The sequence below is a fragment of the Silene latifolia genome, chromosome 11 (assembly GCF_048544455.1).
Source record: "Silene latifolia isolate original U9 population chromosome 11, ASM4854445v1, whole genome shotgun sequence".
NCBI classification, from domain to species: domain Eukaryota; kingdom Viridiplantae; phylum Streptophyta; class Magnoliopsida; order Caryophyllales; family Caryophyllaceae; genus Silene; species Silene latifolia.
In genome coordinates, this window is record NC_133536.1 from 195,616,765 (window position 1) to 195,640,181 (window position 23,417).

A 23,417-nucleotide genomic window follows, 5' to 3' on the forward strand; every position below is an offset into this window, starting at 1 on the left:
ATAAAGACTCATCCAGCTCTAAGTTCTCTGCCTCCAACACATGTGACGGGTCACTCACATACTTCCGCAGCTGCGATACATGAAACACATTATGCACTCTCTCTAACTAACGCACTGGTAAAGCCGCACGATAAGAAACTTCCCCAACTCGCTCTAAGATCTCATAAGGCCCTATAAACTTCGACTTAGCTTGCCATGCTTTCTTCCCAAATCTCATAACTCCACGCATCGGAGACACTTTCAGAAGAACCTTGTCCCCCACTTGAAACTCTATGTCCCGACGATGTAGGTCTGCATAACTCTTTTGTCGATCCTGGGCTGCTCTCATCCGTTCCCTGATCATCTTAATCTGTTCCACCATCTCATGCACCATCTCTGGTCCTAAAACCACTTTGCCTCGGACTATCGTCCCAACAGATTGGACTCCTACATCTCCTCCCATACAAAGCCTCAAACGGTGCCATACCAATACTTTTGGTGTGATAGGCATTTGTTGTTGTAAGAAAATTCTATCAAGTCCAACCTCTGCTCCCAGCTACCACCAAAATCCATCACACAAGCTCGCAACATATCCTCAAGGGTCTTGATTGTTCTCTCGGTCTCTTCGCTCTGTCGCGCGGGATGAAATCTTTGTACTCATCTTCAAAGTCGTTCCCAACGATTCTGCAACTCTTTCCAAAACCTCGATATAAACCTCGCATCTCTGTCAGACACTATGTCCTTAGGGACTCCATGTAACTTAAGCACGTTCTTTCGATAGGCCATAGCCAATTGTGCCTTAGTCCATGTATCTTTCATTGGAACAAAGTGAGCTGACTTGGTCAGACGATCCACTATCACCCAAATCATGTTGTTACCTTGTTGACTCTTAGGCAAACCCACAATGAAATCCATGGAAATGGATTCCCACTTCCACTCAGGCACCTCTAAAGACTGAATCTTACCTTGTGGTCTTCTTTGTTCCCCCTTTTACTCTTTGGCAAGTCAAACAACGGGACACAAACTCAGCTGTCTCTTTCTTCATCCCAGGCCACCAAAACGTTTTCTTCAAATCCTTGTATAGCTTGTCTCCACCTGGATGAACTGAATATGGTGTGCAATGCGCTTCTGTCATGATCGTCTTTTTCAACTCCTCATCATTAGGAACACACCACCTACCATCAAACCTCAAACTACCATCTGTATGAATAGAAAACCGGGACACTGTCCCTTTCTCTACTCCAGCTCCCCACTCAACTATCTTAGGATCCAAAGCCTGCTTATCCCGAATATCATCATAAAACTCCAGATGTACTGTCATATCACCCATGGCATCCCCTTTCGCATCATATGAATCCCAAAGCTTGCTACCTCATCCCTCAGCCTCATCAAAGATAGAGTTGTACACAGGGAATGTACACTCTTTCTACTCAAAGCATCAGCAACAACATTGGCCTTCCCTTCATGGTAGATGATCTCCATGTCGTAATCGCCAATCAACTCCATCCACCTCCTCTGTCTCATGTTCAACTCCTTCTGCGTGAAGATGTACTTGAGACTCTTGTGATCAGAAAATACCTTAAAGATTGCTCCATAAAGGTAATGCCTCCAAATCTTGAGAGCAAACACCACTGCACCCAACTCCAGATCATGAGTAGGGTAGTTCTCCTCATAAGGCTTCAACTGCCTAGAAGCATAGGCAATCACTTTACCATTCTGCATCAACACACATCCCAACCCATTCTTCGAGGCATCTGTATAAACCTCGAAATTCTCGCTCCCTTCAGGCAATGCTAGGACAGGAGCTGTGGTCAAACGCTCCTTTAATGTTTGGAACGCCGTCTCACAACTCTCATCCCAACGAAACCTGTTCTCTTTCCTCATCAACGCTGTCATTGGTCTAGCTATCTTGGAGAAATCTTTCACGAACCGTCTGTAGTATCCAGCTAAACCCAAGAAACTCCTAACCTCAGCAACATTCTTCGGTGCTTCCCACTTTGTCACTGCCTCAATCTTCGCCGGATCCACAGCTACCCCATCTTTAGAGATTACATGCCCCAGAAAAGCAACTTTCTCTAACCAGAACTCACACTTGGACAGCTTAGCATACAACTCATGATCCCTCAAGGTCTGCAACACGACCCTCAGATGCTCCTCATGCTCCTCCTTAGTCTTAGAGTAGACTAAGATATCATCGATAAATACTACTACAAACTGGTCCAAGAACTGTCTGAAGATCCTATTCATCAAATCCATAAACACTGCCGGCGCATTAGACAACCCAAACGGCATCACCACATACTCATAATGGCCATACCTCGACGTGAAAGCTGTCTTTGGTATATCCATCTCTCTAATCTTCACCTGATGGTACCCCGACCTCAAATCAATCTTAGAAAAGACCGTTGCACCGCTCAACTGATCAAACAGGTCATCTATCCTTGGCAAAGGATACTTGTTCTTTATCGTCACACGGTTCAGCTCCCTGTAATCTTTGCACAGCCTCAAGCTCCCATCTTTCTTTTTCACGAAAAGAACTGGTGCTCCCCAAGGCGATACACTTGGTCTAATGTATCCTTTCTCTATCAAATCATCCAACTGCTTCCTAAGCTCCTCCATCTCCTTAGGACCCATACGGTACGGTGCCTTAGAGATTGGCCCCGTCCCTGGCTTCAACTCTACGGTGAAATCTATCTCCCTCTTCGGTGGCAACCCCGGAATCTCCTCCGGGAAAACATCTGCAAACTCTCCCACCACTGGTATCTCGTCAACTGCCGGGCTCTCTATCCGGTCATCTCTCACATGGCACAAAATCAGAGGATATCCCTTCCTCAGATACGACTTCAAGGTGACAGCTGCAATCAACTTAACTTTGGGTTTGACTAGAAACCCACGGTAAGACACACTAACACCCTTAGGACCTCTTAGGGACACTTTCTTTTGATGACAGTCTATCTTAGCTTTATACTTTCCTAACCAATCCATCCCAACTATCATCTCAAAACCATTAAAAGGAAACTCTAGCAAGTCCACAGGGAAATCGACTTGCCCAACTATCAAAGATACATCTCTAAACAACCTCCCACACGATACAGACTCACCCGAAGGTATGAAAACTTGCTCCCTAACGGACTCATATACTCTCAAACCCAACTGTTTTACATGACTCGAAGACACAAACGACTGAGAAGCCCCCGAATCAAACAAAACAAACGTAGGAATACCATTAACAAGGAATGTACCGGTGATAACGTGCGCATCTTCCTCAGCTGCCTTTTTCTCCATCATGAATAACTTGCCACTGGTCTTCTGCCCACCTCCCTGGACAAGATCTTGGTGATGCGGTCGGCTTAGCACCCGACCCTTGATTGTTGTTGTTGTTGTTCATCGGTGTCTTCCGATAAGAATTACCGCCGTTGCGGTTGCCTCCACTCTGGTAACTCGACTTCCCGGTTTGGCCATGATCCAGCCGGTCTGCTGCTCGCAAAGCTCTGCGCAGGTCTCTGAAAAGATCCAGGTGCACTCGTGCACTCATGTCTCTTGTGGCCTACGCCACCACAACCAAAGCAGGTCACTCCCCAGCTATTACTCACACTCCCACGGCCACGCCCAAAGGACGCCCCAGCACTAAACCCAGACCCAGAAGAAAATCCCTTAGACTGATTGTGGTTGCCTTTCTTGTGATTCGATTGGCCACCACCCTCGCTCTCAGACTTCCTCTTCTCACCACCTGACCTCTCCTGAGCCATCTCCACCAACCTCTCAGCCCTTCCAGCGCTCTCATAAGCTTCCTTAACATCGGTAAGGATCCCCACGGGTAATTTATCCATAATCGTGGTAGTCAACCCTCTCTCAAACCTCAATGCCAGGTTCTCCTCACTCAAACCCATATCCTCGATACCTGGACTTCTCATTGAACTGTATGCAGTACTCGGCTCCGACATCTCGTGGTCATCTTAAACTTATCAAACTCTTCCCTCAACTTACTCCTCACATGCTCCTAAGCACGAACTCCTTCCTCACACCCTACTACGAAACTCCTCCCAAGGTATAGCAGGTAAGCCTTGGTTGGTGTATATCTCCTTAGCACTCACCTTCACCGAATCCCACCACTTGCCCGCTGCTTTGCCTCCCTCGGATAGAACGCACTGTTCCACTCTCATCTCATCAGGGCAATGAACCAAGTCTAAGATGTTCTCCATCTCTCTCTCACCAACTATCCAAACAGATTAGGCTCCCCAACTCCCTTGTATTCTTTCGGGTTAAACCTCGCAATGTAAAGGCTGATTTTCGAATGATCAACCTCCTTCTCCTTACTCTTATCCTTGTCCTCATTCACTCTCTTCAGGGTCTCAGTAAGAGCATCCTGGTGCTCTAACATCTTAACGATGTCATCTGTGGTCATAAGCTCAGCTCTCGCGTACAAAGCAGTTCTCTTGGGCGGCATCTTGAAGCTATATAAGAAAGGGGTAAACATAAACACACGTACTAAACCTCAAAACACGAAAACACGATGCCCAGAACCCACTCGATCGAGTTCCCAAACACACTCGATCGAGTAACGGGCTACTCGATCGAGTGCCCCTACGTACTCGATCGAGTACCCAAACTCCAGAACCAAACAGACCTTCTGATCTCCTACACACTCGATCGAGTATCTAGGCTACTCGATCGAGTGACCCCCTACTCGATCGAGTACCCCTAGTTACTCGATCGAGTGCCCCAAAACTTGATTCTGGACTCAAAATCGCCAAAAACCCACCCGATCGAGTCAGTCTCACTCGATCGAGTACCACTAATACGTAAGAGCTACTCGCATATTACGTCATATACTAACATGCTAAACTTTATAAAACCACATGATATCATAACAAATATGCTACGCATCTATTCTACTATCAACAAGATCAATTCATCATGCTATTAAAGCCACATTGTAAACATCCAACATGTTATTCCAACATCAAGTCTACACATATATTACTTTTCTTTCACATTCTCAACTTCTCCTTCAACATCCAACAATCACACACTTCATCACATTGTTAACAAGTTAACCAAGCACACATATGACTCGACAAACACTTTCCCATGTGACCGGTTCAAAGTTGTAGGGCGACCCCCGCGACTTTAGGACGTCTCCCAAGCCTTTGCACTAGCTCCTACAACCTTTAAACCGGGTTCATTTTAATTGACTCCCTATGTTCATTAAGTTCATTGGTTACAGGTTTCAGGATCGTCGCTCTGATACCATTTGTAACACCCCCATACTCCAAGTGCCTTACCAGGACCACTCGGGTATGAAGACATCACCATCTCGGTCGCCCGAGGTATGATAATCAAATAGACAAAACAGAAACAACGTTTATTATAAATAGTTTAATGAATAAATACAATCCTCAAAACCAAACCAAAGTACGATACAATATTCTCAAACGACTGTTCTAACTGAAATGTAAAATAAACTAAGGCTACAGCGGAAGACTCCTATCCTCTGTCGTGGCATCCCAGCTATCCCAGTACTCATCTCAATACTTGCTCAATATCTGCTCACCATCCCTGAATGGATCACCGCAGGTTTACAAAACAACACCGGGGTCAGTACTAATCACACAATCAATATAGATAACAATAATAAGATAACAGACAGCTGAACTGTCACACACACACACCACCAACTCCCATCATCTCAATACTGACTGTCCACTGGACCAGCCCTGCCAGTGGGGGACCGCAGTCGTTCCCACCTAAGCCCCGCTCATCGTACGAGCGATAACCCTGTCCATTAATGTGCACATCCCCTTCCGTGGCGGGTTCCACGAAGGGCGAAACTAGGGCGTGAAGTCACTCCCGCAAGTGACCCCACTCAGCCGAGAACGCATCTCGAGAACCATAGACAACCAATTACAATCACAATCACAATCACAATCGTCATATCAAACAACTAACTACAACACATCACCAATATCCCATTATGGGACTAATACTGAGTAGGAAATCCTACCTGGAAAGCACAACAAGCAGACGGTATCTACAGCTGTATCAAAACGCCTCTTCTACGAATCCTCCTCCTATCATATAGCACATAAGGACTACCAATTACTTACTACTCATAAAACCCCCAATCTCTAAATTAGGGTTTAATCAATCCCAACAAAACATTATAAAAATTGTATTAAAAGCTTACCCTCGACGCAAGGAATCCAACGATACGAACTACGACACGAAATCGAACCGTCGAACTCCGGAATTGCTAAGAATGCGATTAGGAAGATGAAGCGGCTGCTTTCTTTCTTAAACAGGTTTTAGGTTTTGTAAAAGTGAATTAAAACAATGACGAATATGTTTAAATACCTTAATCGCATAATTAACAAAACCCGAGAAAAACTCCCCGTAAACCGGACACTCGATCGAGTACCCAAGGTACTCGATCGAGTACCCCCTTACTCGATCGAGTACCCCAGCTACTCGATCGAGTACCCAACAGGTCAGAAACTATTTTATTTCGCAACTTGCCCATACTCGACAGAGTAAGGGCTACTCGATAGAGTACCCCAAGACATATAAATACGGAGTATTACATTATGTGATTTATTTGTTATTTCATGTTCATTGTTAATTCGAAAATGATAATCATAATTTTCGTGTTCATTGTTAACAATTGAATTTCTGGGTTAATAATTGAATTTCTGGGTTAACAATTGAAAATTTCTGGGTTAACAATTGAATTTCTGGGTTAACAATTGAAAATTTATGGGTTAACAATTGAATTTCTGGGTTCATCTCAATATGATACACTAATTTATGGGTTTGAAACCCAGAAATTCAACCCCAAATGATGAAATCACCAACCCGAGTCTGAACCCGAGTCTGAACCCGAGTCTGAACCCGAGTCCCAACCCGAGTCCGAACCCGAGTCAACCGAGTCCGAACCCGAGTCAACCGAGTCTGAACCCGTCTATAATGAAATTATCGGTAACCGTCTTCCCCGCACGGAAATAACAACTCCTTTACTTCTACCAGGCCTTGCTCTTAATCTGCATTATTTGGTGTGTTAGATAAGGTAAACTTGTTTATGCAGTTTTTATGTTTAAAAAAAATCTATTTTTTTTGCATGTGCCCACCTTGTCCTCATATAATGTGCCTCTGGTATTTCCGGATTAACATAAATCTTGCTCACATCGTCTACAGTTGATAGACGTATATGTCCTCCTATAATTCGAATGAAATAAGCAAATATTTAGCGTGAATTTTAATAAGCAAATACTATTATAATCTGGAAAATAGCGTTTATTTTAATGAACTGGCATTGTAGACGTTACCTTTTGTGACTACCCTTTCCACGCATTGCAAAACAATAATTGGTTTCTCTGACTTGTAGCGAAGATTTGTTGCTATATGTTCACCGTCTTTTGTGTATAGTCCCCACATCCAAAATGATAATTGAGTATCGCTGCAATTTGGTAAGGATGGTTTTGATAAGTAATGTGACATTTTTTTGAAATCAACTTTGAATTGACATCTATAATAATCAACTTTGACATCGAAAATAATTGAGTCTTACTCTTGGTTTGCCAAGTCTAATGCCATTCTTTTGGAGTTGTTATGTACAAAGACAGCTTTGTAGTCCTCTACTCCTCCTATGACATCTATAATAATATAAAATTTATTTAGTAAATTGCACATAAAATATCAATTTCACTGTGATAAATATTCAATATGAGATTAAACGACATTTAAAAAATTAAGTTGTTAATGATGATACCTATTAGTTGCCTTCCTTCTAGTTTGTTACTAATGATATCTTCAAAAGAGACAAACTTAAAACCATGCTTTGGAATTAAGCCACACTCTATTTCATCAATGGTTGTCTGCATACCAAATCTGATCCGACACTTGTGTGTTGTTGCAAGGTTGAATCCGTGGTTACAGACTGTTTGGAATCTCTCTATTTTGTACGTCTTCCCTTCTTGAATTTTTCCATCGTATTTCTTGATAAGTGATTTTGTGATTAATCCTTGAATAACATTTTTCTCTTCATCAACCAATAAGAATTCAACTTTCTGAAAATTCCCTTTTCCATGATTGTTCCATTCGTCTTTTTTCCATTTCATTATCACCCTTGCTTCTATGTATATATTAAAGTCTCCTTCTTGAATTTCAACAATCGTTTTTTGGGTCGGTTGTACCATTGTTGAATGTATTTTGTTAATGTGTTTTTTTTGTTTGAATTAAATGGCTGGGGAGTTCTGAAGATTATATGGAGGGAGTTTAATCTGGGTTTTTGGTAGTGTGGGGGTAGTTAATTGATAATGGAAGATTGTGGATTGTGGATTGTGGATTGTGGAGGTAGTAGTGGTTTTTTGGTGTGCTGAGTGGTAATTTAATAACATAACTAATAATATATAATTTTAATTTTAATTTAATTACTTTAATTTAATTAATAATTAATGTTAATAATTAGAGGGAGTTTAAACTGAGTTTTTGGTAGTGTGGGGGTAGTTAATTGATAATGGGAGATTGTGGATTGTGGATTGTGGATTGTGGAGGTAGTAGTGGTTTTTTGGTGTAATGAGTGGTAATTTAATAATTTAACTAATAATCTATAATTTTAATTTTAATTTAATTACTTTAATTTAATTAATAATTAATGTTAATAATTAATATCATTATTGTGTATGTATTTTCAATGAACTACAGTATTAATATTAATATTCTGAATATTCTGATTCTTATTATGTTACAGTTATTCTTATTGTGTTACAGTTGTGGACATAATTTGTAATTTTAATTTACTTAAATTTAATTAATAATTAATGTTGATGATTAATATCATTATTGTGTATGTATTTTCACTGAATTACAGTATTAATAATAATATATTCCGATGTTTATTGTGTTACAGTTGTGGACATTCTGAGATTTTATAAAGGTTTTTATCGATGATGAATGGGGGACATTCTGAGGTTTTATAAAAGATGGAAGCCTTGAGGTAGGTATGATTACTATTGGCAGCTAACTAAAATGCCACCCCACAAAAAGTGGTATGGCGGCATTTAGTTATTGTTACCGAGTTTTCACTAAATCTCGATGATGAGTGGTATGATACCGATCTGAGAGATCTTTCATATTTTTTCATTTTTGTTTAAATTATTTGTTTTTTTTTAATTATTTTTTACATTATTGTTTTTTTTCTCTCGTTTTGATGTAAAGCAAAACAAATTGGAAGTAAAGGTCGTCCAACATTTGATGAATATAGCGGATTGTAATTTGTATATCTGTCTTTAATTTACTTTATGATTTTTAGATTTTATTTATCTAACTTGTAATATTTTATTTCGTAATAATGTAATTTTATTTAATTTTTCGATTTTAGAGTCAATATCGTTTTTGTATTAGCAGCCAGAATCATTCGACTTTATTTAGACCGATCAATTCATGAAATTTTGGATATATGGATTTCTCTATTTCTCTATTTCCGAGAGCGATTAATTCATGAAATTTTGGTAGGGGTCGACATTATTTTTTAGTCATAATATTTACACGGAATAAATAACAACACGGAATAAATAACAACTGTTGTTGAAGACGGAAATTAACAGCAAAATATCAGCAAATGTGGAGAGAGAGTAATTAATTCTCAATAATTTAGTAGGGGCCCACCAATGCTGATTTTAAGTAACCAATAGAAATCCAGGAAAGAACCCAGCTTTTATACTAGTTAGATGTTGGGAGTAAAGATTGGATCGTTATTGGTTTTGGTCCATTAGGTCAAGTCATTGTGAGATAATAAGAAATCAATTTTGATTTGGGTCATTATTTGGTTCGTGTATCATATATTTTTTTTAGTTTGGAACAAATAAATTCAGGTTAGAGTTATTCTTAGGTGCATTTTATTTTAGTAATAAGTTAAGAATTAAGAAAAATGTTTATTTGATCATTTCTCAAGTCCCAACAGATGTTATCTCGAACTCAAATCGATTCATACGGTAGGTTGGGAATAATGAGAATGTTATTGGATTTACTCTCACATCCGGTCATATACCTTTAAATTTTATTCAAGTTCGATTATGTAGTCAAAAGCAAACAGCTAAACAAAACAAATGAGATTATATTAGAAATATTCACTTGGTTGCAAATTATATTTTATTGATTGAATTGTGTTTTTTATACCAAGAATACAATGCTATTTATACAGACTAAATATTGCCCAATATATGGCAAATATTTCAACAGCTAGATATATTGTTTATTGAGGGAAGGAGATCAATCAAGGTTGCTTGATTGACTGGCTGCCAACGGCTAGCTGCCGTGATGCTAGCAACGGCTAGTGTGGTGGCTGGTTCAATACCCCCCCCCCCCCAGTTGGAGCGTGAAGGTCCGTAACGCCCAACTTGGAGAGGAGTTCATCGAACGGTCCGCGTCCGAGAGCCTTCGTAAAGATGTCCGCAAGTTGTTGTTTGGTATGAATATAGCTAGTGGAGATCGTTCCATTTTGAATTTCGTCACGAATGAAATGGCAATCAATTTCAATGTGTTTCGTGCGCTCGTGGAAAACCGGATTGCGGGCAATATGTAAAGCGGATTGGTTGTCGCAATGGAGTTGAATGGGGCGTGTATGATTAATGCCCAGAGACCCAAGAAGGCCTTTGAGCCATTTTAGCTCACATGTAGTAAAAGTCATGGCTCGATATTCAGCCATGACAAAGGCTCTGTTTTAGGGTCCGTTCCGCGTGCTCATATGGTAGGAGGGCAGACGTCCTCCTCGTCAAATGCTGGTGAGATGTTGGATATTAATAATTTTACTCCCACTGAAATGAGTATTCTAACGCATCTGTGGAACTCTCACAAGGCCACCTCTAATGATCGTCTCAATGGTAATATACCTCTCTCATCTTGGATTATTGATACAGGAGCATCCCACCATATGTCGGGATGTCTCTCACATTTTTTCTAATATTCGTAGCATTGCCCCATTGTCCGTTGGACTGCCTAATGGCGAGTTCACCCAAGCTACTAAATGCGGTGACATTGTATTATCCCCTCGTCTAATTTTAAGAGACGTATTATTTGCACCAAATTTACAATGTCACCTCATTTCCGTCTCTAGCTTACTTATTGATGACTCCTTAACCATACAATTTTCGCAAAAAAATTGTTTAATACAGGACCGTTCCTCGAAAATGCTGATTGGTACGGGTGAGCAGCGTGAGGGGCTATATTACCTAAAAGGCGTCCAAACTACTGAGCCGAAAGTCTTTTCCGTCAACACCAATGATACGATTGAGCTATGGCATCGAAGGTTGGGACACCCTTCCACCAACGTTTCAAGTTTTTTACCTTTTATTAATAAGAATACTAGTACTTGTTCGACTTTTCTTTCCAAAAATTGTGACATTTGTCTTCGGGCAAAACAAACCCGAGAACATTTTTCAATAAGTTCCAGTCATGCTTTTGCTCCTTTTGATTTAATACACTGTGATCTTTGGGGTAAATACTCCGAAAATGGGTCATGCGGCTCCCAATATTTTTTAACAATTGTTGACGATTTTTCACGCTCCACCTGGGTCTATCTTTTGCGACATAAAAGTGATACGCAACAAACTTTATTAAATTTTTTTCGCTATGGTTGAGCGTCAATTTCAAAAGAAAATTAAAATTTTACGCTGCGATAACGGGACTGAATTTACTTGTCTCGACAAATTCTTCAAAACAAAGCATTTTATTTCAAACTTCTAACGTCGACACACCCCAACAAAATGGTCGTGTGGAACATAAACATCGACATATTTTAAATGTGGCACGTGCCCTTTTATTTCAAGCCAATTTACCAATATTTTTCTGGGTCGAATGCGTTCTTGCCGCTGTTCACTTAATAAATCGAACTCCAACAAAACTGTTACATGGTAAAACCCCTTATGAAAAACTTTTTAATCAACCTCCACCTATGGAGAACATTCGCGTTTTCGGGTGTCTATGCTATGCTCGAAATATCAATCGTTCCAATGATAAGTTTGCCTCCCGAAGTCATAAATGTGTTTTTATTGGCTATCCTTTTGGAAAAAAAGGGTGGCGTGTCTACGACCTCGACACTGGTTGATACTTTGAATCTCGCGATGTTCTGTTTCTTGAAAATAACTTTCCGTTTCAATCCATCGCTATTCGAGATGTTGACACTACCTCCTCTTCACCAAACGACCTTACCCCAATCGATGACATTCTTGTCATCCAGCCACCAGCCGCAACAGGAGCCCAAACTACCTCCACCGAAGCCCAAAACACCAACCAATCAGCCACCCCAAACACGCCCACACCCCCTCTACACACGACAACACTATCCCTACCACGGACATTTCTACAGACCCCACAACAACCTCCAACGAAGCCCCGACTCAAACGGAGATGGGCCGTGGACACCGACCAAAATTTCCCAACTCTCTCCACAAGGACTTCGTCAAAACTGGCCGCCCCTCATCGCACTTACTACTCGCATCAGCAACATCTTCAGGTACTAAACATCCTATTTCTCATTTTATTAACGACGCTAAATTTTCCCCTAACCACAAGGCTTTCCTGTCGGCCGTGACCAAAAGTTACGAGCCTCTTAATTTTTCTGAAGCTATGCAGGTGTCGGAATGGCAAGACGCAATGAAACTCGAGATAGAGGCTCTTGAAAAGAATAATACATGGACTCTCGAACCCCTTCCTCCAAACAAGAAAGCAATTGGATCGAAATGGGTATACAAAATCAAGTACAATGCAGATGGGACAATCGAACGCTATAAAGCTCGATTGGTCGTAATGGGCAACAGACAAGTAGAAGGCGTTGATTATAATGAGACCTTTGCGCCAACAGTAAAACTTGTAACGGTTCGTACACTTCTCGCTATCGCCGCCGCCAAACAATGGACACTCCATCAAATGGACGTCCACAATGCTTTTCTTCACGGCGACCTTCACGAAGAAGTATACATGAAACCACCCCCTGGGTTCTCTACTCCCACCAACGGAAAAGTATGTCGTTTGCGAAAGTCCCTTTATGGTTTTCGTCAGGCTCCAAGATGTTGGTATGCCAAACTTGCCTCCGCCCTTATTGATTACGGTTTTACTCAATGCCCATATGACCACTCTTTGTTCTCCATGCTCAACTCCTCTGGCGAGGTACACGTCCTTGTCTACGTCGACGATCTGGTTATATGCGGAAATAATATAACAGTAATTGCAGAATTCAAAGCCTATTTAAGCAACGGCTAGTGTGGTGGCTGGTTCAATAGATTAACGTTCGTTATTTTGTTTTTAAGAATTAACTTATAAACTTTTAAGTCTTTTCAGTTTACTCTATACATTGTGTATCACAAAATGAGGCTTGTCTCAAATCTTACAAATTTTGCTATGTGAAGATTTTATTCACTCCATTTTATTGTGATGTTATTTACGTTTTCCGGATCACACATACTTGTGTATTTATGTTCTATTTTTTATACTTTTCAGTCAGAGTTTTGTAATTTCGAGTTTAAAAAGAAAATGTGAAGAATATAGTATACCCATAATGTAAGTATGTTGATGAATGCCCAAAAAGTAATTCAATAAGTTCAAACGCTGAAAGCAATATTTTTACGATGATCAAAAATATAAAGACAATCTAATTGTTGAAAAATTCAGGGATCGTTTGGTTGCATATAGGAATTTGTATTGCCTAGGAAATCATAAAACACGTGAATTTGGAATTCATGTGAATTGTAAAAAAATGTTTGGTTGCCATGGAGGAAGTGCAATTCATGTAGGCATTCTAACTTACCTAGGGGGGCCTAGGTAAGCAACTTCCTCCATTGTAGAGAAATTGAAATTCATGGGAGCTTCCAATTCATATGAATTGGGGTAACCAAACAATATACCCATTTTGCAATTCACATAAATTTAAGTTCCTGCATTGTTTAGTGGATAATCAATCTAATTGCCAATATACTCCGTAACATAATAACATTTAACAATAAACACATTACAAACTCTTTTCTCCTTATTACACCTTTATAGATTTTCATATAACGAGACTCAAGTGGGAAATTGAATTGGACAAATCATGTTGTAACCTAACTCCATTGAGGAGAGACCGTTTTATTAGGAGTAGTCTTTTAATAGTTTTATGTATTCCCTTTTCTTCTACCCCAAAAGAATTGCGTGGAACGAAATAATGAATAGAACAGAAATTTAAAGGTAGCTTTCATTCCTATAATTACAAGTAAGTTTCAAACTTAACACCTCTTTGCTACATTTGTCCTTGATTATACAAGTACGGACTATTTAATTTCATATTGCACTTCAGTACTTTATTTAGACTTTTGTGGGTTAAATATGTTGATGTCAAATTAAACGTACAAGTCAAATTAAACGTTCAATTGTCCGCTACGAGTACATCACTTTCTGGTGTACTCTTTAGCTTATTTGGTGCATCATTAACAAATAACATTATTAGATCATGTGGTAATTTGAATGAGCGAGAATACTTTAAAGTTTAAACGCTAAGATTATGTTCCTCGATTTCAACATTAAAGCGGCTATTTTAATTATACTCCATCGTATTTCATGTATTTCATCAATTTCGACATCTTTTGTTAGTATTTTACGAGTTTTAATTAATGAAGTGATCTTTCTCCTAAAAAAAGCGATTATCTTCATACTCGATATTAACGTAATTTAATTCTAGTACGTATATTCATTTGGATGTATCATGTATTTATTCATGCATGTAATTTTGTTTTGGTGTGGTATGAAGCTAGCAGTGCCTGTTATACCAACTCTCCTCGTGTACTCTTTGAGCATGTTGTGGTCTTGTGAGACTACGTACGTGTATTTTCAACACAAAAATTATAAACGTGACGAGAAATCCCATTTTGGATCGGTTTATTCTTATATCTATCGTCAAGCTACTTGAATATGTTGTTCATTGACATTGTTGAGAACAAAAGAGAATGAAGTATTAAGTGACGAGAAATCCCATTTTGGACCAGTTTATCATTTGCCAAGCCTTTTTAAACGTGATAAGAAATTCGCGTTTCCCGCCCCTTATATACTAATATAAGTAATAACTTTTTTATTGTATAATCCTATAATAGGAAGGGGGGAAAAAGAAATTATCTATCTCTACCAAGCAAAAACGATTTTTAATATTTTTGAATTGGATTTTAGTTTATTATTATTATTGAGTGAGTTTCACTGTTCCAGTATTTAACCATAATTTATAGAACACAAATTCTCATTATAAACAGACACTATCCATCTGTCCCTTTCACAAATGAAAGTGAGTAATGCAAGTGGATGAGAAATGAATACTCTCACTTGCACTATTCACTTTCATTTGTGAGCCCCCGTTCTACTCCGACGATTCCTGTTACTCCGTCGTCTACTCCCCGTTCTACTCCCCGTTCTACTCCGTCGGTTCGTTTTACTCCGTATCGAACCCCCCGGTCCACTCAAACGGGCCCCGGTACACCGTCTACCACTGCTACCACGACTACGAGGAGTTTCGGCACAACGTATTGCGCACCTCTTGAGGTCGACTACACCATTGGTGATTTGAGGTATTTTCCTTATCGTGACTTCCTGCCTTCATTTTTTCACGAGTATGTAGAAGCATGGTTTAATCCTTACGGAGACGGTCATTGTGGTTTTCGAGTTATCTCACATGCTGTTCGGGGTGACCAATCTCATTTCACGATGGCTAGAACAGATTTACTTAGGGAAATTCGTAGTCCCGATTACCGTGATCATATCTATGGCCCAGGGAGATTTGATACGGAGGTAGCTAGAATTACATTTATGGATCAGACACCGTGTGGCTCGGGTAATTGGATGGACGGTTTCGATCTATATGGTTATGCTACGATGTACAATTGGGTGATATGTTGTATTTCTGCATTTGACGATCGAGAAGGTCAGCGACATTGGAATGGTTGTTTTACTTATTTGCCTTTACGAGCCCCCCCCCCCCGGAGTACGTACCCCATATGGTGTCTTATGGGTATTACATGCGGGAAACCACTATTTGCGGCTCCGGGTACGCCCCTTGTCACCTATGCCTCCATTAGCCCCTTGTTGGGTACATGATGCAAGCGTAGATCATTATAATAGCCTGTATCGACATCAGTTTCGTATGTGGCGCGAATTTGCGAGTTCATCTTAGCTTTTATTGTACCTTCTATTTTATATATCTGAATATTGTACCTTATATTTTATTTTATTTAATTATCCGATTATTGTAGTTTATTATCATCTGCATCCGATTAATTGACTTAAAACGTAATTTAATTAACACAATCCTTAAAACATAATTTGACATATTTTAATAAAAACATTCCTTAAAACGCGTTTTGACATACTTAAAACATAAACCAATGAAAACATAATTGAACCCCAAACCCCAAACCCTAAACCCTAAACCCCAAACCTCAAACCCCAAACCCTAAACCCTAAACCCCAAACCCCAAACCCTAAACCCTAAACCCCAAACCCCAAACCCTAAACCCTAAACCCCAACTTAAAACATAACATAATTAAATAACTACCGAACTTAATTATCTTCCGATGATGAAGATGACGATTCCTCATCTTCTTCATGATCTTGAATCTCAATTTCTTCAGGTTGGGTAGACATATATTGAGTCAATAAATCATTCAAGTAGAGATAAAGAATTCCTTGCCCCGGCACTCTACCAGCACATAAGTCTGATAGTCTTGGGTAATCAATCACGGTGAGAATGCGCTCAAAATATGTAAAGATATCACTTTTTAACCTACGAAACTCCCACATCTTCTCGTTTAGTACTTCATCAGAAACAACCTCATCTCTAACTGCTGGAGTTAGAACATGATCCGGGTTTCCTTGTAAAATTATACAAAGGGTACCAATTGGAGGCTCTTCAAGCAGGTGCCATACAGTGTCACTAGGAACCACTGATTCAAGACGCTCAATTAGAATTGGTAAATTTTGAACAATTAAATCGATTCTTATTTGATAAACTCTGGTTTTTTGAGCATTTGTGAGAACCATTTTAAGGTTTGGATGTTGTGAGTGAATAATTAGTATTGTAGTGAGTGAAGATGATTTGGGTGTTGTGATTGAAATTGACATAGAATGACCTATTTATAACCTATTAATTGTAACGGTTATTTTTGAATTATAACGGCTATTTTGAATTATAACGGTAAAATTTGAATTATAACGGTAACATTTGAATTATAACGGTAACATTTGAATTATAACGGCTATTTTTGAATTATAACGGTAACATTTGAATTATAACGGCTATTTTTGAATTATAACGGCTATTTTTGAATTATAACGGTAAAATATGAATTATAACGGCTGTTTTTGAATTGTAACGGTTAGTTTGAATTATAACGGTAATATTTGAATTATAACGGTAACATTTGAATTATAACGGCTATTTTTGAATTATAACGGTAAAATTTGAATTATAACGGTCACATTTTTCCCTATATAAACATCTACATAATGTTGTAATTTTGCACTCATCTTCAACCTTTTCTATTTTCCAATCATCTTCATCATCTTCCATTTTTTTCTTCAAATCTTTACTTATGTCAACATCATCATCAAGGTGGGGAACCCGACCAATTGAAGGCCTTGATTTTAAGAATCAAATTTGCAATCGTTGTGAAAGAAACGCTATCATCATGATTTCCGGGACAGCTACTAATCCGAAGAAAGCTTTTTTTAAGTGCGTAACTTGCGATCGTTTTGTGTCGTGGTTGACTGAAGATCATTTAACAATAACAAAAAAGTTGAATATAGCATGTCAAGATGAAGGTGATGATGCATCAAGTGGAAATGTCATGAAAGAGCAAGTGATAGGTATAAAAAAGGAGATTTCAGAAATGACAAGGATGATGAAGTTTTATTTCAAGTGTATCTTGTATTTGTTTGTTTTCATTATGTTGGCCATTGTCATGAAGTAGTTACTATTTCCAGAAATGTATGAATTTGCATCAGTTGTTATGTATTCAAGAAATTTAAGAAATTTAAGAAATTTCAGAATTTAAAACCGTCATGTTTTTTGAAATAAACAACGTTCAAATAGTCAACTAACATAATAATCCAACATAAAAAATGTCTTCAAAACCGTACAACATAAATGAAAACAAACACAAACTAGTTACCATCCTCTTGGTCGCTATCAGTGTACACACCATCTGATCTACGCTGAACAACATCACCGGGTGTTTGACGAGGTCCTCGCTGACGTATGATATCCCCAGCCCTCTCAATCAATGGGCCGACGTTCTTCATCATCTTGCGGAAGAAGGCAAGCTGTTTCTTGTCATCCTTAATTTTTTTGGCCTCGTAAAATCAAAACATTACAAAGACGTGCGATCTGCAAATTGACAAGAACAACTAAAACATTATAAACATTATCGAGGAACAAGAAGAAAATTATATCGATTATTACAACAATCGTAAGTAATATTATTACCTCGGCGAATATCAAAATCCTCATGTGGCGCGGGGGCATCATGGTGGTCGGGATCAATGATGAACGGGTGAGAATTCCCATTAAACCAAGCCTCATACTGCGCTCCGTCTCACCGGGAAGCTAACCGGTCTCGATTTACGAGAAAGTCAACCACGTGATCCTGCCAAAGAATCCCAAAGATGATCGGTCTCCCCAACCCCAACACTAACCTCGTGCCCGAAACCCGGCGGACGATGCGCCGTCAATCTCATAATGGGATTGGGTATGATCTGCACATACCCAAACTGTCGTAAACACCGATCAGGCTGGTACGGCTCCGCTATGTCCATGAAACGAATACAACCGGTATACAAAGTACGAGGATGATACTCCTCCCGACGCGCGCCCGTACGGATCCCACCTAATGGAAGCACAAGTAAGCCCATCTAACAACCTCCGATACTCCAACAATTTCTCCGCATTTTGAGCGAAAGGACCAACGGATCTCCAAGAACACGACCGAGGCTGAGTAGGGTCAATTGCCGAAGGTGGACCGGGTCCGAACATAGGAAAATACTCATAGATCCACGATTGCAACAAGGTCAAGCAACCACCAATAGTCTTCACACCAAAGACGTGAAGCCACCCCCAACTGTCGGTACATGAAGGCAAGTACACCGGCTCCCCAAGCGTCTTGGTGTACACCATCGATATCATACACTAAAGGAAACAACCGAGGACGTAACCTATCACCGATTTGTCGACAAAAAGTGTCGACCCCAACACCACACCAAAAACCCCGAGCAAAAACAACATCACAATTAGCTCTCGCCGTTTCACAAACTGCATCTACCAATATACCCCCACTCTTGTAAATAGGGACCTTCTTAGTAGAGTTTAACGGCAACCTCAATCGCTCCGATGAAATCCCAAAGAAGCCACATACATACATAAGGGGATCCGCCAACGTCCCGTCATTACTCTCCACCTTACAACAAGCGATTACAAGAACCCGAACGCCTAAGATCTGCGCAACATCGTGAAGGAGTATGGACATCTCCCCAAAAGGCATGTGAAAACTGTTGGTGTCGGGTTGCCATCTCTCAACAAAAGCGAAAATAAGGGGCATGTTATAATACTCGGTCATGGAATCTAATAAGTGAGAAAGACCAAGATGGTCATAAATAGTCTTAACGGCTGGAGGGAGTTGCCAACAACTCAACAACCTCGTCTTACCAAACCGGTGGTAACTCGTCAAAAATCGGTCGACCGACCTCATTAGGAGTCGACCATATGGTGTTGGCAATGTGGCCCCGAAGCTAGGAATCACGTGGGGAAAGTCGGGACCACCAGAACACGATGATCGATCAACCAAGAGACATCCTTACCCGACTTCTTCTTCGGAGCCACCACACTACTAGAACTACCATCCGACCTCCGCTCGAAACGCCCCTCCTCATTCCGTCTACGTGGCACCCTACGCACTCGCTCAATACCCGCCTCCTCCTCACCTATCACATCACCAGACCGAACCAGCTCCTCCTCCACCCGCTCATCAGTCCACGAATCGGTACTCACATCTCCAACCTCAGACTCAAACTGGAGCCCCTTTCGAGCTCGAACGTGACGGTCATTTCCTCCACCGGCCATCTATTCCAAAAAATAAGTTTAAGTAAATTAAAATTTAAAAAAAATAAAAAAAATTAACCCGGAACGGGGTTTATTAATAATAATTAATTAATATTTTACGTAAACTAAACGAGACGCAACAAAATTATATTTACAACAACTTGATTACTTAAATTAATAAAACAAAGAATTTATAAATATAAGTTTATGTAAATTAAAAAATAAATAAAAATACAAAATATCCCCAAAAGAAGTTTATTAGTGATAATTAATTTATATTTTACATCGACAAAACGAGACGGAAAAAATATATATTTACAACGACTTCGCCACGAACGACAATTATTATTAATAATTTATTATTTTATAACGATAACAAAACAAGACGGAAAAAAATTTATTTTGTAAAAAAAAAAAAAAAAAAAAATGTAACGAGAAATTCTAAAACAAAAAGGAAAAAAAAAAAAAAAAAAACACGACATAATGGGCTGAGACGAAGGATTTCCTCGTCCCAGACCAGGCCCAGACGAAGGATTCCTTCGTCCACAGCCCATTTCAGACGAAAGAATCCTTCGTCTGGGCTTGGCCTTGGACGAAGATCCTCCTCGTCCCAGCCCAGATTCGTGGTATTTCCTTTTTTTTTTTTTTTCGATTAATTGATACGACTAAATCCGATTCATATCATAGCACCTATCCTAATTCCGTCACTAATTTGGCATCTATCCTAATTCCGTCACAAATTTACAACCTAGACAAAATACTACAAAAAAATTTTTAATAGTAATCACATACCTTGTTCAATGCTTGAATTCGTGACGGAAATTATGCGGTCGATACGTTTTTTTGTTGAAATTTGAGTCGGGTTTTTTTATTTTCAAAATTTCGAATTTTAAAAGTAGTTAATGAATAAAAAGGAAAATATAAGGGGGAGTGTGAGGGAGGGGCAAATTTGGAAGTTCATTAAAATTGTCGACGATATTTAGTAATTTGTCGACGACCTTTAGCAGCCAGGGTATTTTATCAGACGATTAAAGGCTGATTCTGCTATTTATATTTGGGCCTCAGTCTCTAGCCCAAATATCGTGACTTATTCCTATTAGGAATGGGCAAGTTAATAGACTCTAGACCGAAACAGATTATTCCGAACATGAGCAAATCCTTTTAGGTCCCATTCTGGATCCTCATTTTTAAAGTTTTTAGTCTTAAATCTAGTTTGCTCAGAGATCTAGGTACAGATCTAAGGGCATCAATAATAGAGGTTTGTCAATAAAGGTTTGTGTATTTTTTAGAGGTTTGTTGACAAACCTCTCTATTGTTGGGAATGAGGTAGAGCTGATCAAATGGCCCAAGCCCATTGACCCTACCCGGCCCAGCCCGGTTTTTTGAAGGGCTTGGGCCTTTAGTTTTGGCCCAAAAAAGCCCATGGGCCGGCCTAAAAAGGCCCAAAATATTTTGGGGCCGGGTTTGGGCTAAGCATTTGGCCCAAATTTTGGCCCGGCTTGACCCATATTTATTAATAATGAATATTTTTCTAATAAAACATATTAAAGTAGCGTTAAAGTTATACTCAACTCCTTACAAACTCAAGTATATTTTTTTAGATTTATAAAACAAAGTATATACATAACATAAATCATATCTAAGAATGCATGATTAAGCATTCTAAAGTGACGATTTTTTGTCATTATTTTATTTTAGAGAGCAATTCATATGCATTTCATCATATTTTGTGCAATTTTATACACTTTGTATGTTTTAAAAGTTGTAACTAAAGGTATTACGCTAATTATTTCCTAGGATAAGTCGTAAATTTTAGGGCCTGAAAAAGCCCATTTAGGCCCAAAAGCCCGCATTAGACCATAAGGGCCGGGTTTGGGCTTGCTAAATCAGCCCACACATTTGGCCCGACCCGGCCCGACCCACACAAATGGGCCGCTTTTGTTAGAAAGGCCCGGCCCAAGCCCGCATTGGCCCGGCCCATGATCACCTCTAGAATGAGGGTTGAGGTTCATAGATGAGAATGATTACAATTTTGTATATTTGTGATTTTGGTTGTGAGTGATAATGAACCCCGTGTAGTATACTTTTATGAGGTTTGTCTATATTTAAGAGGTTTGCCTATTGTTGTATTGAAGTTTGTTGTTAGAGAAGTTTGTGTTTTGAGTGATGTGACATTAGACAAACCTCATTTGGGGTTTGTCTATTGCTAATGCCCTAATAGACTAGATTTAATTAATTATTATATACGTAATAGTAACAAATCACAGAATTCGATCCATTTGGTATAAGATCGGACTGGACAAGACCGAATATTTCGAATTCAGTCCGGTCAAGGCCCAAACTTTTTAGGTTTTGTTTACGGTCTACAAAATTTAAACTTTGGAGTTGTTTGGTTGATGCGGAAAGTGCAAATTCATGTGAAGTAGAAAATCATGAGAAATAAACTCCCTTTTCTAATTCATGGGAGAATTTTTAAAAAGTGTAAAAGTGTTTGGTTATCTATGTAGGAAAATAATTCATGAGAATTGCAAGAAAGACAATTCCATATATAGATCCACTCCTCTCATTTTGCAAAATTGAGGCAACTAAACAACTCTTGTTTTTCTAATTCATGGAAATTCAACTTCCCGTGATTTTATAAGGGCAATCAAACAACTTCTTTATCTTTTATCTACTATTTCCTCTATCCCGGTCATTTGTTGTCCTTTTTATTTTGGGGTGTCAGTCAATTGTTGTCATTTCTATTTTAAGAATTAACTTGATGAGTAATTTGATCATTTATACAATTCGGTCCACTTGTCATTTAATAATTGGTCTTCTCCTCCTTCCTTGGTTTTTATACCAAAATCAAATGACAACAATTGACCAAGACGGAGGAAGTACGGAGTAGAATTTAATATTGTATGTTCAGTCTTAAACAACAATTTGTGTCACTATAGACGGATATTATAGTGAAAGACGGGTCAAATATGCTTAAAGATGTGATATTTTTGGGCCTCACCATGTAACTTGTTACTTATCATGTTTAAGTGGGTAGATATTTAATCCGTTTTTTTTTTTGTCTAAACCATCCGGTAATCCAAACCACATTGGGCCGACTAATCCGGATTTCGGGGCGTGTCCAAGGATTACGGTATTTAAACCCCTCCCAATCGCAGTTGTGGGGGGTCGATCCGCAGACCTCCCTACCAAGCGCAGCCCCATACTACCACTGCGCCAACCAACAATTAGTTATTTAATCCGTTTATAACTATAGACAGATATCTCCCATTTATAATCAGAATTTGTGTTACAAATACTCACCCATAATTCATATTGTGGCACACTTTTAAAACTGAG

The 23,417-nt window shown here is 39.3% G+C and overlaps 1 protein-coding gene across 1 annotated transcript; it reads right to left on the reverse strand.

Annotated features, from left to right (window-relative positions):
• Window positions 1–7,539: 7,539 nt before the first annotated feature.
• On the reverse strand, window positions 7,540–8,171 carry LOC141614571 (uncharacterized). The gene is made up of 2 exons (XM_074433317.1): window positions 7,745–8,171; window positions 7,540–7,628 (listed from the first exon to the last, which is right to left on the reverse strand). Exons 1-2 carry the CDS (start codon window positions 8,169–8,171, stop codon window positions 7,540–7,542), a joined length of 516 nt encoding a protein of 171 aa, XP_074289418.1.
• Window positions 8,172–23,417: the final 15,246 nt, after the last annotated feature.